A 14,808-nucleotide genomic window follows, 5' to 3' on the forward strand; every position below is an offset into this window, starting at 1 on the left:
CTTTGAAGGCCTTTGGCAAATGATGTGCTTCCTGGCAGGAGCACATCACTGCCGAAAGGAGATCTTTGCCGTCTCTGCTTTCCTTTCTGTTTGCTGAGAGCTTTAGTCTAACGTCTGTGATGCCACCAGACTTCATCAGACCCCTCATTCGAAGTCATCGTCAAAAAGTAGCTGGCATTCATTGTATACCTACTATGTGCCAGGCACCGTGCCAGACTTCACCGAAGTCAGCACATCTAGTTCTCGACAGCCCTGTGAGATTAGTAACTGCCATTTTACGTTTGAAGCAATCAAGGTTCACAAGCCATTCGATGGCAGACCCAGGAGTCACATGTAGTCCTTCTGATTGGCACGCCTTTCAAGGAAATAAAATAGCTTATTTGACCCTCACACAGAATGCACGGGAACTACCGATACAGCATTTGGCTACGCTGCCTTAAGGGTCTTGTTGTGAAAATCCTGCTGCACTTGGGAACGGAGTGAAAGGCTTCAAGGCCTTCAGTCTGTGGAGGCCAAGGCTGATAGGAATGTAACCAAGTTCCTGAAAATCACAAGGAACGAGATCTGGAGTCATATTTAATTAGTAAGCATCTACTGTGTTGAAGCTGCCCAGTATTTTAAAGACAGCAGATTATACAGAGAACAACAACAACTACTTGGAAACAGGTTGGCACAGAGCCGGTGCCAAATGGTGGAGGGAATAAAATCACAGGAAGGAAAGAACCTGACGGGCCATTCTCTCTGTGGTATCTCCATGAAATGTTTGGAAATTGGTGGAAGAATTGGACTTACAGTGGCAGGGGACCATTCTAGGTAGAGGGATCTGTCTGAGCAAATACATGTGATGGTTAGGGTACACTAAGGGGACAGGTATGGTTGTAATGAAGAGAGAATGTAGAGTAATTTGTGGGAAAGGCTGATGTAATCCTTCAAACTAGTAGCTCTTTGGCTGTTATTTTTCCCATAATAGACAGCCATCAAAGTCCTTTGTGCGTGCGTGCGCGTGCATGCGTGTTTTGGGGGAGTGGGGGGAGTTGGGATGGCCGTTGCCAAACAATATTTCAAGATTTAGCTGTGATACGTAGATGTATTCCTCAAATCACAGAATACCAAAAGAGTTAGTGTTGAGAAAAGTAAATGAATTCCCCTAAGTAAATAAATTGCGTACATACACATACACACGTGCACATGTGTGTGTGTTCCATTATACAGTAGGTAAGTGATGGAACTCATTACTTCAGGAGAGGTCAGGAATAGAGTAGGTCAGCTCATGAATGATAAATTCAGAGTGTGCAAGGCTATGACCCTAACCTTTAAAGTTACTCTCGTTGGCGCCCATGGTCTACCACAAAGCCTCCCCTCATTCCCCCATCAGAGACAGACCACTACAAACCTCAAGGCCTCTTGTTTTGCAGAAAATAGGGCCAAGCCCCTAAACGTGAGCAAATGATCACATAGATGACAAGACCAGACCAGACTTATGACTAGATAGCACTAGCTGCTACCCATGTAATATGATCTGAGAGGCTCAAAGACAAATGTCTGTCCAAAAGTGTATTCCCCTGTCACCCATCATGCCTTAATCTTAAATCCCACTACTAGAGGTAGATTATTTTGAGTCTTGAAAGGAATTGGGCTGAGTGGAACAGTTGAGAGTCCCCCATTACTACACCTATGAAATTAAATTTTTTTTTGGTAATGTTTATTTATATTTGAGAGAGAGAGAGACAGAGACAGAGTGCAAGCGGGAAAGGGGCAGAGAGAGAGGGAGACAGAATCCGAAGCAAGCTCCAGGCTCTGGGCTGCCAGCACAGAGCTTGACACGGGGCCCGAACTCAGGAGCTGCGAGATCATGACCTGAGCCGAAGTCGGACGCTTAACTGCCTGAGCCACCCGTGCGCCCCTGCACCTATGAAATTCTGAAGTATAAATACCCTCTGAAGCAGTCGTGGTCTTTGATATTTATCCTTGCATATGTGAGAAATTGCAATACATTAAGCATAATAGCAAAAGATTGGAAAGCCAAGACGTGCGTCATTAGAGCACTGGCGAATCAAAATCAAGCGCCTCCAGATCCTTTTGCAGCACGTGAGCGTGATGATCGGGTGTTCACACTGTCGTGTGACATGTGCCTCCCTCAAACCTTGTTGCGACGTTGGCACGCTTACCCGTCTGACGTGAAACAAAAATTAAGCACCTTCATACAAATGGAATACTCTGCAGCCGTTCTCTTTGTGTTGTAAGTAAAGATCTCCAAAAAAGCAAGGTGCAGAAGAGTATGAACGTATGCAGTGTTCGAATGGGGAAAATACCCAGACACACGTATACACATCTCCCAGTCTTGGGTAGACTACGGACGAGCCCAGAAACTGGCCACAAGTAGTTACCTCTGGGAGGGAGATTGACTCTTTTCAACCCCGTGCCCTTTTTGCACCTTTTTTACTATGCCCTCCGTGTGTTACCTGTTTTTCGAAATTAAGTCTCTGTTAAAATAGAGATTCTCCTGAAAAGGGGAAACTTAAGAGCCAGATGATCACTTCTGAGAGATGATGGCCCTGATGAGAGGAGCAAGCCCCTTGAAGAATGGACCCCGTGCGGGGGTCTCCTTGGAGCACTCTGAGTGGCAGCATGGCCGCCTTGTTGGTCAGTCTCCCTGCATGTCCTCCCCCCAGAAGGTCACCTGACTTTGAAGGGTGTCGGGTGGGAAGTGTGTGAGTTGTGTCAGAGGCGGCCTCGCCCAGGGATCTGAACCTTCAGAGCCGGTCCTGATACCCATCGTGTCACGTGAAAGTTTTAGCAGGTCCCTCTGGCTACAGTGGAACAACGGCTGGAGCAGGGCGATGACGAAGGAAGATAAAACGTCGTCCTGGCAAGAGAGGATAGTACTTTGTCCAGGGAGGCAGCAGAGAGAAGTGGCGGAATTCCGGGTTTACGTTTGAAGGGCGAGTTGACAGGATTTGCTGATGGTGTGTGAAGTCAAAGGCGGCTGCAGTTTTGGCCTAGGCAACCGGAGGGGTGCAGTTGGGCAAGACTGGGTGGGGCGTGTCTGACCATGTGGGCTCAAGTACGGGACACCCAGGCAGGAGGGAGGTGAGCAGGGTTAGGTCTCATTGTCTTTTGCAGGGAGATGTGGTCCTGGAGCCAGAGCTCCTCCCGAGATTTTAGTCTGATTGCCGTTTGACAAGGAAATCCTTATGCCGGGACTGTGGCTCCTGAGGCCCCTTTGGCCTCTTCCCAGTTTGGCCAGTTCTGTAAACCTAGCCTGGAAGCCTGAAGGGAGAGGCAGCAGTGAGCCCAAAAAGGGAAGTCCCCTGCCTCCCTGGGCCCTGCTGGCCTGCTATTCGATGGTAAGGGTGGCTGAGCCCACAGAATGACTCCCAGATCGACAGCCTGGACACCTGGCTTTGCCAAACTCTGTCATCTTGGGAGAAAATCACTCTGCTCTGTGTTTCCTTTTCTCTTCTTTCTTTCTTTTTTTTTTTTTTTAAATAAACTTTGTATCTGCTTCCTTTTGAGTTTAAAGAAAAAGAAAGGGGTTTACTAATCCACATGAATGCTAAGGTTTCTTATGGCTTTGAAATATTGGGGTACTCGAGACTGGGGCCCTAAATCTTCAGTATGTGCCCTTAGGATAAGTTTGTGTTTCTGCCAAAGGAACTTGCCTGTCCTCTTGCAAGAGGGAGGCACACCTGCCCTGCCTGCGTCTCTAGGGTCTTAGCAGAGATCAGATGATCCACACTGGATGTAAGAGGGCTTTGAAAAGTGCCAAACAGATGCCCAGAGGCTTACTGCTAGGATTGTACAGGGTCTCTCAGACAAACAAGACGGAGAACTTCAAACTCTGAAAGCAGAATGTGAAGGGCTTCCTGTTGCTTAATCAAACGAAATGACCCAGAATATAAACTGAGATTAACATACACCTTCTAGATTAGGGCTAATCAGGGCCAGGCTGAGCAGATGCAGGGACAATCCCAGCCTGATTACTGTGCCTCAGCATTTAATCATCTCTCCTCCAAGGGCAGGAGGCCGACTTAGCTCATGCTGGTCTGCAAGCCGCCAGTCCCCTCCCCCTTCCCCTTCCGTGGACAGAAAGGGTCAGAGCTGCTGAGACGGTTTAATCTAATCCCCTGCCAAAATGGCTGTGTGTGTGAGAGAGAGAGATTCTGAAATTCTAAAATCCCCACAGTAGGACGGTAATGCACTGATTTAAGGTGGAACCGCATGTAGAAAATAATGGAATTGGGATTTCGAGGCATTTGGGGTTATGGAATGACCCTGCATATGAAATTCTGCCCTCTGTAAAGCTTTTCGGGTATGTGGCTGCTGTTCCCAGTCATTCACTCTCGAGACAGCCTTGTGGAGGGGGGCATTCCATCACCCAGTTGCAGAGGCCAGATTTATTCCTCCCCTGACTGTGAGGTGAAATGCAGAAGACGGAATCTTTATAAATGAGTCCCTCTTTGGATGAGTCCTGAATGCAGTCGTGTTTACATTACTGTTCTGTTGACTGGGAGCTCCTGGCTCCAAAACCTCCTAATCACCCTAAGACGGGGCCACTCCAGTCACCCTGTCTCCGGGAGGGACACCTGCGCGAGCTTCGAGGGCAAGTTTCCTCTGTGAGTGCAGAAAACATTCATTGAGGCCCTGCTGATTGCTGAGGACTCTGAGTCCCTTACAGAGTTGACCGTCTTCTTGAAGACCTGCACACAGTGCCTGAGTACGAGCGCTGCCTCCACGGAGGCCTGTACAGAGTGCTCAGGACCTCAGGAGAGAGGCTAAGGCCAGGGAGGAGAGACCGGCTGCCATGGAAGGAAGAATAGGAGCCCATTCAAGGAACAAGTCCAGGGCCATCATTGCAGGCACAAGGCATGCTTGCGTGCAGGTTGTAGAGGCCCAGTCAAGTGGTTCACCTGATGGGAGTGTACGGGGGGAGAGGAGGGCTGGATACGTGGTCACTCGGCCTGAACGGAACAACAGGAGCTGACGTGAAGGGTTTAAATCCTGCAACGAGATTTGGACCTCATGTCCCTTGGGCCAGTGAAGAATTGTGAAAGAAGGCAACAAGATCCATTTATGTTCAAAAAAGATTGTTCTAGCTAGAACAGTGGCAGCGAATACATATTTTTGCGTTCGCACCTTTTTCCGTTTTATTCTGGAGCCAATCTCCCACGATACTAAAACTTTTAACGACAGTGTTGGACATGGATCCACGTCCTGGGAAACAAAAACATATCATAAATCAGAGATTTAACTCTGACAATTCTTGAAATCCGCACCGCCCGCCTTCTGATCCCAGCATGATTGTTCGCGGTGAGGAGGTCTCCTTGCTCAAAGTGACCCCTGCGTTTATAAAGTGTGCGACTTGTTCCCCAAGTTTGCAGCTTTTGGAACCGACTCAAGCTCAGAAGCAAGAGTAAAGAAATAAGACTGATCTTTGCTTCTAGTTTCAATTGCTGTTTGCCAGCATGCGGCTTCTTTGCAGGATGACACAGGTGTCCTGGCTTGGCCAGTGTGCATTTGGGGTCACTTCATTAGTTTTGCCCGTTGTGACCAGAAGAGAGGACGAAGGCGATGACGATCGTGAACACACTGGAGCGATGGAAGGGGCCGTATGGTCTTCACACATACTCAGGCCAGGCCTGGAGTCTAGAAGCCAGGGCAGAGGGCCCAGCTGCACATTGCTGAGGCCAGTAATAGACTCCCTTGGCCTATTGCCCTTCTAGCACATCTGGTACCTCACACTGTGGGAAACAGAACATGAACCAGAGCCAACCCTGGCCTTGAAGTAGCCCTCTGTCAAACAGCAAGGTCTGTCCACGCGCACTGACCGGGCCACGCCAGAATACACACTACCGTCCTGGTGCTTGCTGAGAATCCAGAGGAGGCCACTCTCAAGTATCGACTGGGGCTGGGATGGGGCCAGCTTCCGAGAGGAGGGACCACTGAGCTGGTTTTGAAAGGGGAAGGCGTGGGGAGTGAGGGAGTTCCCAGTGGTGAACAACTTGAGCAAAGACTTAGAGGAAGGAGCGTGCCGCTGGGTCAGGAGATGAGAGTACGAGCACGGAGTACCTGTGTTTGAGAACGTGAGCCCGCAGAGCTAGGCCAGGGCAGAGCATGAGATGTCTTGAATGCCACGTCCAACAGGAGCATTTTTTTAATAGGCTTTGGGAACCTTTTGAACGTGGAGTTGGAAGAGTTTGAGATAGAGGATTGATGTGGGATGGGAAGCTGTCTCAGGTGGCAGGGAGGGGGAACTGAAAGAGGACTGGGTAGAGACAGTTTTTTGTGTTTCTTTAACGTTTATTTAGCTAGTCTACAGGACAATATTGGTTTCAGCAGTAGAGTTTAGCGATTCGTCATTACATGTAACACCCAGTGCCCATCACAAGTGCCCTCCTTAGTACCCATCATCACCCATCTAGCCCATCCCCCTGCCCACCTCCCTCCATCAACCCATAGTTTGTTCTCTGTCAGTAAAAGTCTCTTGCGGTTTGTTAACCCCTCTTCTCTTTCCCCCCTCTTCCCATTTATTCATCTGGTGTGTTTCTTAAATTCCAAACGTGGGTGAAATCATACGGTATCTGTCTTTCCCTGATTGACTTATTTCTCTTAGCACAATACATTCTGGGTCCATCCACATTGTTGCAGATGGCTGGTTAGACACATTTAAGAGCTGTATGCAAAGTCTAGATGAGGGAAATTGAGCCCCACAGCATTCTGGGGTCAGTGCCTGGCCCTCAGCCTGCTGCTCTCCTTTCAGCCTAGTGTGCAAGTGTAGGCTGGCCTCTTCTGTGTGAGCTCCATTCCTGTTAACGCACAGCAGCCTGAGCCCAGATTTCCTAAAATGACTGTCACCGAGCAAAACATCAAGCCCGTTTCATGTTGTATCATCAAATACGGATGTCTAAACTGGCAAGATTTTCCTCTAGAACACAGAACTTAACATTGTTAAAATAACATTTTATTTTGGGGGTTTTTTTTTTTTTTTTTGGCATTAGAAAATATTCTGATAAAACATCCCTTTTTAAAATTTTTATTTTCAAAAAAGTGATACAGTTTTAAATGTCAATAAAAGGACTAAAAGGCCTTAAAAAAAAAAAAAAAAAGAAAGAAAGACTATCCCCTGGAGGCGACCCTTCATGCTCTTTCTGGTGTCTTTACTGCTCTAAATAATAGTCATCTCATTAGTCCTTGAGTTGAGACATGATTGCAATTTCCTGGTAACCCAGTTTGTATGTTTATATTACCGTAACTACATCAAAATTGTTCACTGCTAAGACAAGTATATTATTACGGTTACTACTTGCTTTATTCCTTCTGATTTTTAGGCAGTAATCATCAGTTCTACCCCCTTCTGGAAGACCCCTCTGAGTCCTCGGCCCCATGTGGTGGTGCCAGTCCTGCCTGTCTGTCCTCCCAGGCATGCCGCACAGCTCTGGTCCTGGGTCCCTCATCCTTCCCCAGAGCTCTTTGCAGTGGATTCTCTGTTTTTCTCTCTCACTGCTGTGCAGCACCTCCTTCAGAGCCTCCTGAGAAAGCATGGAGGGGTGACCAGCTTCCAGACCCCCCCACACGTCTGAAGATGTCTTTCTCCTGCCCACACACCCTGTCGAAAGGGGTGTCATTTCATGGGCGGGGAACCCAGTTCTCCTGGAAAGCATTTTCTCCCAGACACTTGAAGGCGTTTGCTTCATCTAGCTTCCAGGTTTGCTTTTGACAAGTCCCATAATATTCTGACCCCTGGCTTCTTGTGTAGGACTTTTTTTTCCGTTCTGGAATTCTTCAGGGTCCTTGCTTTATCCCTCATGTTCTGAAATTTTGCAAAGGTGTTCCTTAGAGTCTCGATCTTTTGTCATCTTTTCTGCTGGGCATCTCGTGGGCCCTTTCTATCTGAAATGCATGGTTTTCAGTTCTAGAAATTTATTTACAATGTATCTGATAATTTCCCACCTTCTGGTTTTTTTACCCTCTGGCACCTGTTTCATCAGAGGTTGGACTCCTTTGGCCTCCTATTTTTCTCTCCTCCTTCCCATCTTTTAACCTTTTCTACTTTGTGAAAAATGTCCTTGATTTCTTCATCTTCTTTCTTTGGAATGTATTTCATCTGTTAGATTTTTCATCCTAAATTTTTTTTCATACACCTTTTTAAGAAAAGCATCCCATCTTTATGCTACAAATCTCTTCTCTCTCTGAAGATACTAGAGTTTGGGGGCTTTTGTTTTCCTCTGCCCCCAGCATTGGGCGTTATCTGCAGCTCTGTTCCTGATGAGCTAGCGCCTCGGGGAGAGCAGGGCAGAGCTAGGTGGTCTATAGGCCCGGGGATGGGGGTGAGTGTTTTCAGTGTCTTCCCCCCCCACTGCCCCACCGACAGATATCATGCCTGATAGCACCGTGGTCTTTTCCCGGGCCTCTCCAGGTCCCTTTCTCAACACAGTGGTAGAACTTCAGATGTCCTGTCAACAAAGGTCTGGGTGTCTGGGTGTTGGAATTGGTGGAAGCTACTGATCCAGTCAAGTTGAATACACACTTTTAGCCAATTCCCGTTTTCAGCCTCGTCTCTCGGTACAGTAGTGAGAGCTACATGTCCCACGCCCTCTGTGAACACGGGACTTGCTTCCGCGTCTCTGATAGGTCAGAACCACTTTACGTGTGCTTTTCATCTTCAGAAAACATGTTGACATCCTTCGTTTATATCCTTTCCCCTCCCCTTAATTATTTAATTTTAAGAGGAAGAGGAGCTTGATATCTACATTAATTCTGCCTCATTTAACTGGAGATCCTTTTTTAAAAAAAAATATGTCCTATAAAACGATCAACTTTTCGGGGCACCTGGGTGGCTCAGTAGGTTAAGTGTCTGACTTTGGCTCGGGTCATGATCTCGCGGTCCATGGGTTTGAGCCCCGCATCGGGCTCTGTGCTGACAGCTCAGAGCCTGGAGCCTGTTTCAGATTCTGTGTCTCCTCCTCTCTCTACCCTTGCCCTGCTCACACTCTGTGTCTTTCTGTCTCTCAATAATAAATAAACATTAAAAAAAATTAAAAAAAAAAAAAAAAAGATCAACTTTTCTTATGAAGGACTGCCGTTTTCTGAGATCACGTGCTTCTTCCTTTCTTTGTAGTTAAACCTTCCTTTCTACTGTGAAATGATAGTGATATTAGGAGACAGTTGGGTCTTTTCAAATTGCCCCAAAATTGTATTTTAAAATTGTAGTGGTCTGTGGCTCTAAAATCAAGAAAACCATGCCCTAAGCATTTTTTTTTTCAAATAAGTGAACACTGAAGGGAGGGGGCGGTGGCCAGAAAACAGGATAGGAGTGAGGGAGACCTATTTTTAAGCTGAGAGAAACTCGAGCATAGGCAGACAGACGATTTAAGAAGTCAGTAACAGAACATCAAAGGAAATTAATGGCAGCCTCTCCTAGAGGAAGGAGGCAGTCAGCAGGGAAGGGCTGGGGAGGAGGGTTCACACCTGACCGGCCTGGCTTCCTAACACTGGAGGCAGGCAGGGTCATCTCCTGGCAGATTGGGGAGACCCTGCCCTGGGGCATGTTTCCACAATTTTTTTCAAACTTCCCTTTCCTGATAGTCTATTTTAAAGAATTAAAATGGGTAAGAAGAGGGATGTGTTTATGCCTGTGCAGTCGGTGTGCGACTACAGGAGGCTGGACAGCGGTGCCCTGAAGGGCTGGGGTTGGCTGCCCTGTCCAGCCGGCATCTGGGAAGCTGAGCCCGATCCCCACCAACAGTCTCCCCTTTGTCTCCCCAGGACTGGTCCAGATCCCTGTGAGCATGTACCAGACTGTGGTAACCAGCCTCGCCCAGGGCAATGGGCCGGTGCAGGTGGCCATGGCCCCTGTGACCACCAGGATATCGGACAGCACAGTTACCATGGACGGCCAGGCTGTGGAGGTGGTGACGCTGGAACAGTGACATGCGGCCATACCATGGCGTCGTTTTCTAGTCTACTTCAAAATTTTTTACACGTTTGCAGAGGTGCAATCAAATGGAATTAAGTCTCTCGACTTTGGAAGAAAAGTTTTGTTAACCTTTTTTTTAAAAAGGAAGAAAGGCAGTGGGTTTTGGAATTGCATTTTTTAAAGCACCACTCTTGATTTTCTGGGATTGGTGGAATAAGATACCGTGTTGTCAGTTTCACTGTCCCGAAAAAGCCAAATTGTGGCAGGACCTCTTTCTGCAGAAACATGTGTGTATACTTATGTGTGTGTATGTGTGAGTGTGAATATATGTATATGTGTACATATGGATATACACATTTACATATATATAAAGTATATATATATGTATGTATGTAGATATATATATATATATATATATATATATATATGAAACCCGCATGGAATTATCTATATGAAATCAAGGTGAGCTGTGGAAAAATATAATTCACCCAGTTTAGTGGGTGTAGGGTACGTGGCCAGACACAGTCACCCGGTTTTTGTTCATACCAGGGTCATGCGTTGAGCTACTGACAAACTCAGGCGGAGGTGACCATGCCCTTCACCAAAGCTGCCTCCCAGTGGCCACCCAGAACTCTCCCTGCTGGACTCACCTGAAGAAGGAGGTTCCAGAATGGGGTGGGGTCCAGAAATTGTGTTTGCAAGGTCCAAGGGCCTCGTGGTCTGGCAGCTGAGATGCTCCTCGGGCTGGCCCAGGTGCTGACCTTGCCACAGGCAGGTGAATGTCCTTAAAGCTCCAGGCCGAGACGAGAGGGTTTTCCTCAGCCTCCCATCTCCTCCCCTTCCCAGGAAGTCGTCTTGATCTCATGACTATTAAAATATTGCTCTGGTTTTAAGGTCAGTCTCCTGAATTGGTCATGTATATGAACTGAAGGTAACAGAAGTATTAAGGGTTTTTTGGAGCGTGTGCGCGTCCGGCGTGCCTGTGGGTGTGTGCTTGGAGGGGAGAGAGTGGGAGGGGGAGGGGAGGGGTTGGAAGGGGAAAGGAAGGAGGGAGAGAAAAATCTTCAAAGACCAGGGCACACCGATGGGAGCAATTTTTTCCCTTCCAGTACGTTTCTGTAGCTTCACAGAGGAGACTGGAACTGACAGGGCCACCTGGCTCTTCCTACTGCGGGACCTCAGAAGAGAAAGGGACCTAGGATGTTTCCTGCACCCCGGCTCAGGCCCTGATTCAGAAGGGACCCTGCAGTTTTCCCAGGCTCCTCCTGGTGGGTCAGGCCCCACAGCTTCCTCCTCACAGGTGCCGACTGGTCTGGGTGTTCTCTGAAACTGTTAAATTCTGTGATTTCTCAGCTGCAAGCCCTGAGTCTCCAGTGGCTAAATTCACCTGACTTCTCGACAGGCCAAATCTCTGCTCCTTGAGTACAGGGACAACTCTTCCTCCCTCCTCCCGGGCCCCCCATGTGTGATCGTGTATTTAAATGTGTTTTTTTTTAATGCGACATTAAAAGATTCTTCACGTCTTGCTCAGCCTTTGAGAAAAGTTTCAGATTCTTGTATTTGCTTGTTTTATATAAAATTATCTAATGTTCTTTGTATGTTTTTTTCTGTACGTAATAGGGGGAGGGAAGGGAAATTTACATATAAACAGTCCTAGTTCTACAACTTGTTATTTTTTTAATTATTATTTTTTATCGTCATTGTGAAGCTGTTCAGGGGCTTTAAAGTCCGTGTTCCATTGTGGTGAAATGACCTCCTAATAGTTTGAGAAATTGCCAAGAAGAAGAAAAGCAAAACCCAAGTAGCAGAGCATGGATTCTGTGTTGTTTCCCATTCTGTCTATTACTGCCTCATTCAATAAATAGTTTAAAATGTGGCAACAGGAAGTGGAATGTTCATCTCTATAGGAGCACTTGGCCTCTTAGAACTCTTTTGGGGTGGCCTGTTCTGCTTTGTAAAAGGTGCTTGTAACTCAAGCTCGGTGGTCCTTGACTGGTGCTCTGTGGCGTTGTGGAGGCCTGCAAGGAGAGTGCTAGGACAGGGCCAGGGCCTCCTGGCCGGCGCCCGCCTCCAGAGCAGCTCCACTGAGTTCGTTTTATAAACTGCTGTCCTGGGGGTGCAGGGCAGGGAGGGGGTTTGGGATCTAGTTTGAAAAACCCTAAAGATAGTTTGAAAACTCTACTCTGGAGTTCTTTAAGGGTCAATTGCATTCCACATTAAAAATCGGGATGCGTGATGGTGCCTGTCCATCAGGGTTCCCTCCATGTGAGTGTTGTTCAGTATTGCAGTGGATTATCCTTCTTGAAGCAGAGGCCTCAAGCCATTAATTGTTTCCTTAGGTCCTCGCTCCTTGGGTTCTGTCACGGCTCACGTGGCGACCGCCATCTTTCCAGCCGTGCCTCCTCCCACAGCCCCAGCTTTAGGCCGTTGGTTTTGAACCTCTGTGTTTGTGGCCACTCTGTGCCTCAGCCTAGAATGACGCCCTCCTTGCTGTTGCCATCACCCCCTTCCCGGTTGCTGGATGTTTAGGTCAGTTTCGTGATAATGATTTAAATGGATGAATGGAGAAGACAAGATGTTTTCCTTGATGCCTGACAGCGGCTCAGTAAAACCAGCGCCACCTCTCCCTCTTCCTGAACAAACGACACACTGTTGGCTGCTTGCACTAGAGGGTGAACAGAGAGGATTGACTGCAGCCAAATCGACCAAACATCATTGCCATTGACCACCCAGGAACAGCGGGTTATCTAGAGTACCTCCTAATGGGGCCGGCATCTCTCTGGAGGTGCCCTACTGCACAGTGCGTTCTGTTTGCCTGGCAAGACCTGGGTGCTGCCTTTTCCACAAGCATATGTTGAAAACTGTCTTTGGAGCCGATGGAGACCTTTGCTTTCATTGCTGCCTGAGTTACCACCAGCGGCGGCTGCAGGGACCAGGTAGGTAAAATCGCTAAGTGAAGTGGGAGCTGCTGGGGAGGGGAGGTGCTGCAGAGTGGAGAGAATCTGTCTAAAGGGAGCAGCCTCTCCTGAGTGCCCAGAGATTGCCACCAAGTGGAAGGAATATGGGCCCTAGAGGCCCCATCTTCATAATTTTCCAGAGACGATGGGGAATCCAGATTGGTGTACGAATCTCCTGATGTCAACAAATCAAAAATCCTTCACATATTCTGCAGGGGAAAAAAAAAAAAGCAAACACCTGTAGACCAGATCTGGCCCATGTGTCAGTTTTGTTTAACTTGGTGAAACCCTGCCATGTGCCAGATGAGTACAGCCTTGGCAGGTGCCCATGGGAAACAAGATGAGAGGAGACATCTTGTATGAACGGATTGCTGTGGCCCAGGGTGATAAGGTGGCATCTGGGTGGAGTGTTGTAGCAGAACAAGTTCCCTTGTCTCTTCTTATCTCCTTCAGGGTCCTCTGCCTAAAGTAGCTTATCATCAGGTAGCAAAGCTCCAGTGCTCACAGAAACTAAGACTGGGCTAGGAATTCTTGACTGTACATCCTACATCTGAGAAGATACTGGCAATGCTGGTGACCACTAGAGTTTTCTGAACTCAGATGAGTGAGCCGAGAACCAGAAGGGCAGGGAAGAGAAGGGGCTCTCACTCTAAGCTCAGGCTGCCAGTGCACCCTGGACCTCACTCAGACCCAAGCCAGGCTCATCTTCAACTGCTTCGCATGTGGAAAAGGGCCTACTCCTGCACTCACCTTCCTCCCTACCTGCAGCCAGTCCCCGTCCCTCCTCCATAATGCCCCCATTATGTGGGTGTGGCACCGGGGTGGTACCCGGCCTTGGGGTGTCCACACCAAAACTGAAGCTTAATTATTGGAAAGAGAGCCCACATTTCCTCTCTCATCCCTGCCTCGATGGGCTGTGGGTCAGGTCATCAGCCCAAGCCAGCCTGTGGCCTCAGCACAGCTCACCCTCAGATGCCAGAGTCAAGGACACCCCTCAGTGCACTCCCACCTGGCCTCTGCTGTTTGCTCCTGGTTGGCAACTCTTGAAGAAGATCCGCTGGGGATGGTGGAGGGAGCACAGAGGGGCAGGTAGGACTTAAGGACAAGACTCTGAAATAGCTAGACAGAGTAGGTTCTCCCCACCTGCTATCCCATTGCCAGTGCTGCTGGGCCCCTGAGTAAGTCCCCAACTCATTCTGAATTTGAGTTTCTCCCTTCTGAAAATTGCTGGGGTATTAGCAAATATTTATCAACTACTGGTGTCTTGGGAGTGTATTTCTACAGAACAGGGAAATTACCCATCTGCAGAGGGGGAAACCAGGGTCCCCCTGAGAACCTAGGACTTACCCAGGGCCATCTTGGGAGGCAAGGACAAGCCTGTGTCCCAAGCCCATGTCACCAGCCCTGTCCAGAGGCTTTCCTAGCTCTTGTTTAGGAGAACTATGGCTTGTCTGCAGTTAAAGAGTATTTATATGGTAGCAATAATAACAGTTAACGCACAGCCCTTACAATGTGCCTTGTTCTGTTTTAGAGATTTACCTATAGATTACCTTAATCTTTACAAAGTACTGTTATTATCCCCACTTTACAGATGAGCAAGCAGGTACAGAGGTTAAGTTGAAAGTAGCTTATTTAATATTTGGGAGAAAAGGCTAGAAACTATCGTCCCAAATTTAAGGCATTTGTAATTAAAGTATGATTTTTTTTAAAGTAGGCTCCACGCCCAATGTGGGGTTGAACTCATGACGATGAGATCAAGAGTCGCACACTCTACCAACTAAGCCAGCCAGGCACCCCTAAGGCACTTGTAATTACAATCGTTGGTGCAACTTAAATTAATTGGGCCTGAACTCAGATTTCTTCTGAATTTATCTACCCTTTAAGAAACTAGTGTTCTAACTAGCAGTAACTAAAAGGCTGCTCTGAGCAGGACAC

The 14,808-nt window shown here is 47.8% G+C and overlaps 1 protein-coding gene and 1 non-coding gene across 5 annotated transcripts in view; both read left to right on the forward strand.

Annotated features, from left to right (window-relative positions):
* Positions 1–10,255, forward strand: part of NRF1 (nuclear respiratory factor 1) — a 144,016-nt gene extending 133,761 nt beyond the window's left edge. For 3 of the 4 annotated variants that reach the window (XM_042972093.1, XM_042972104.1, XM_042972122.1), the window contains one exon: positions 9,766–10,255. In XM_042972093.1, the coding sequence (XP_042828027.1) occupies positions 9,766–9,929 (164 nt within the window). In that variant the 3' untranslated portion in view covers positions 9,930–10,255. The remainder of the gene's footprint in view (positions 1–9,765) is intronic. The other variant, XM_042972116.1, reaches the window with a different exon arrangement.
* On the forward strand, positions 2,074–2,178 carry LOC122236832. Its single transcript, XR_006215079.1, has one exon. It is a non-coding gene; the product is annotated as a small nucleolar RNA U13 (small nucleolar RNA).
* Positions 10,256–14,808: the final 4,553 nt, after the last annotated feature.

This window comes from Panthera tigris, chromosome A2, assembly GCF_018350195.1.
Source record: "Panthera tigris isolate Pti1 chromosome A2, P.tigris_Pti1_mat1.1, whole genome shotgun sequence".
Lineage (NCBI taxonomy): Eukaryota > Metazoa > Chordata > Mammalia > Carnivora > Felidae > Panthera > Panthera tigris.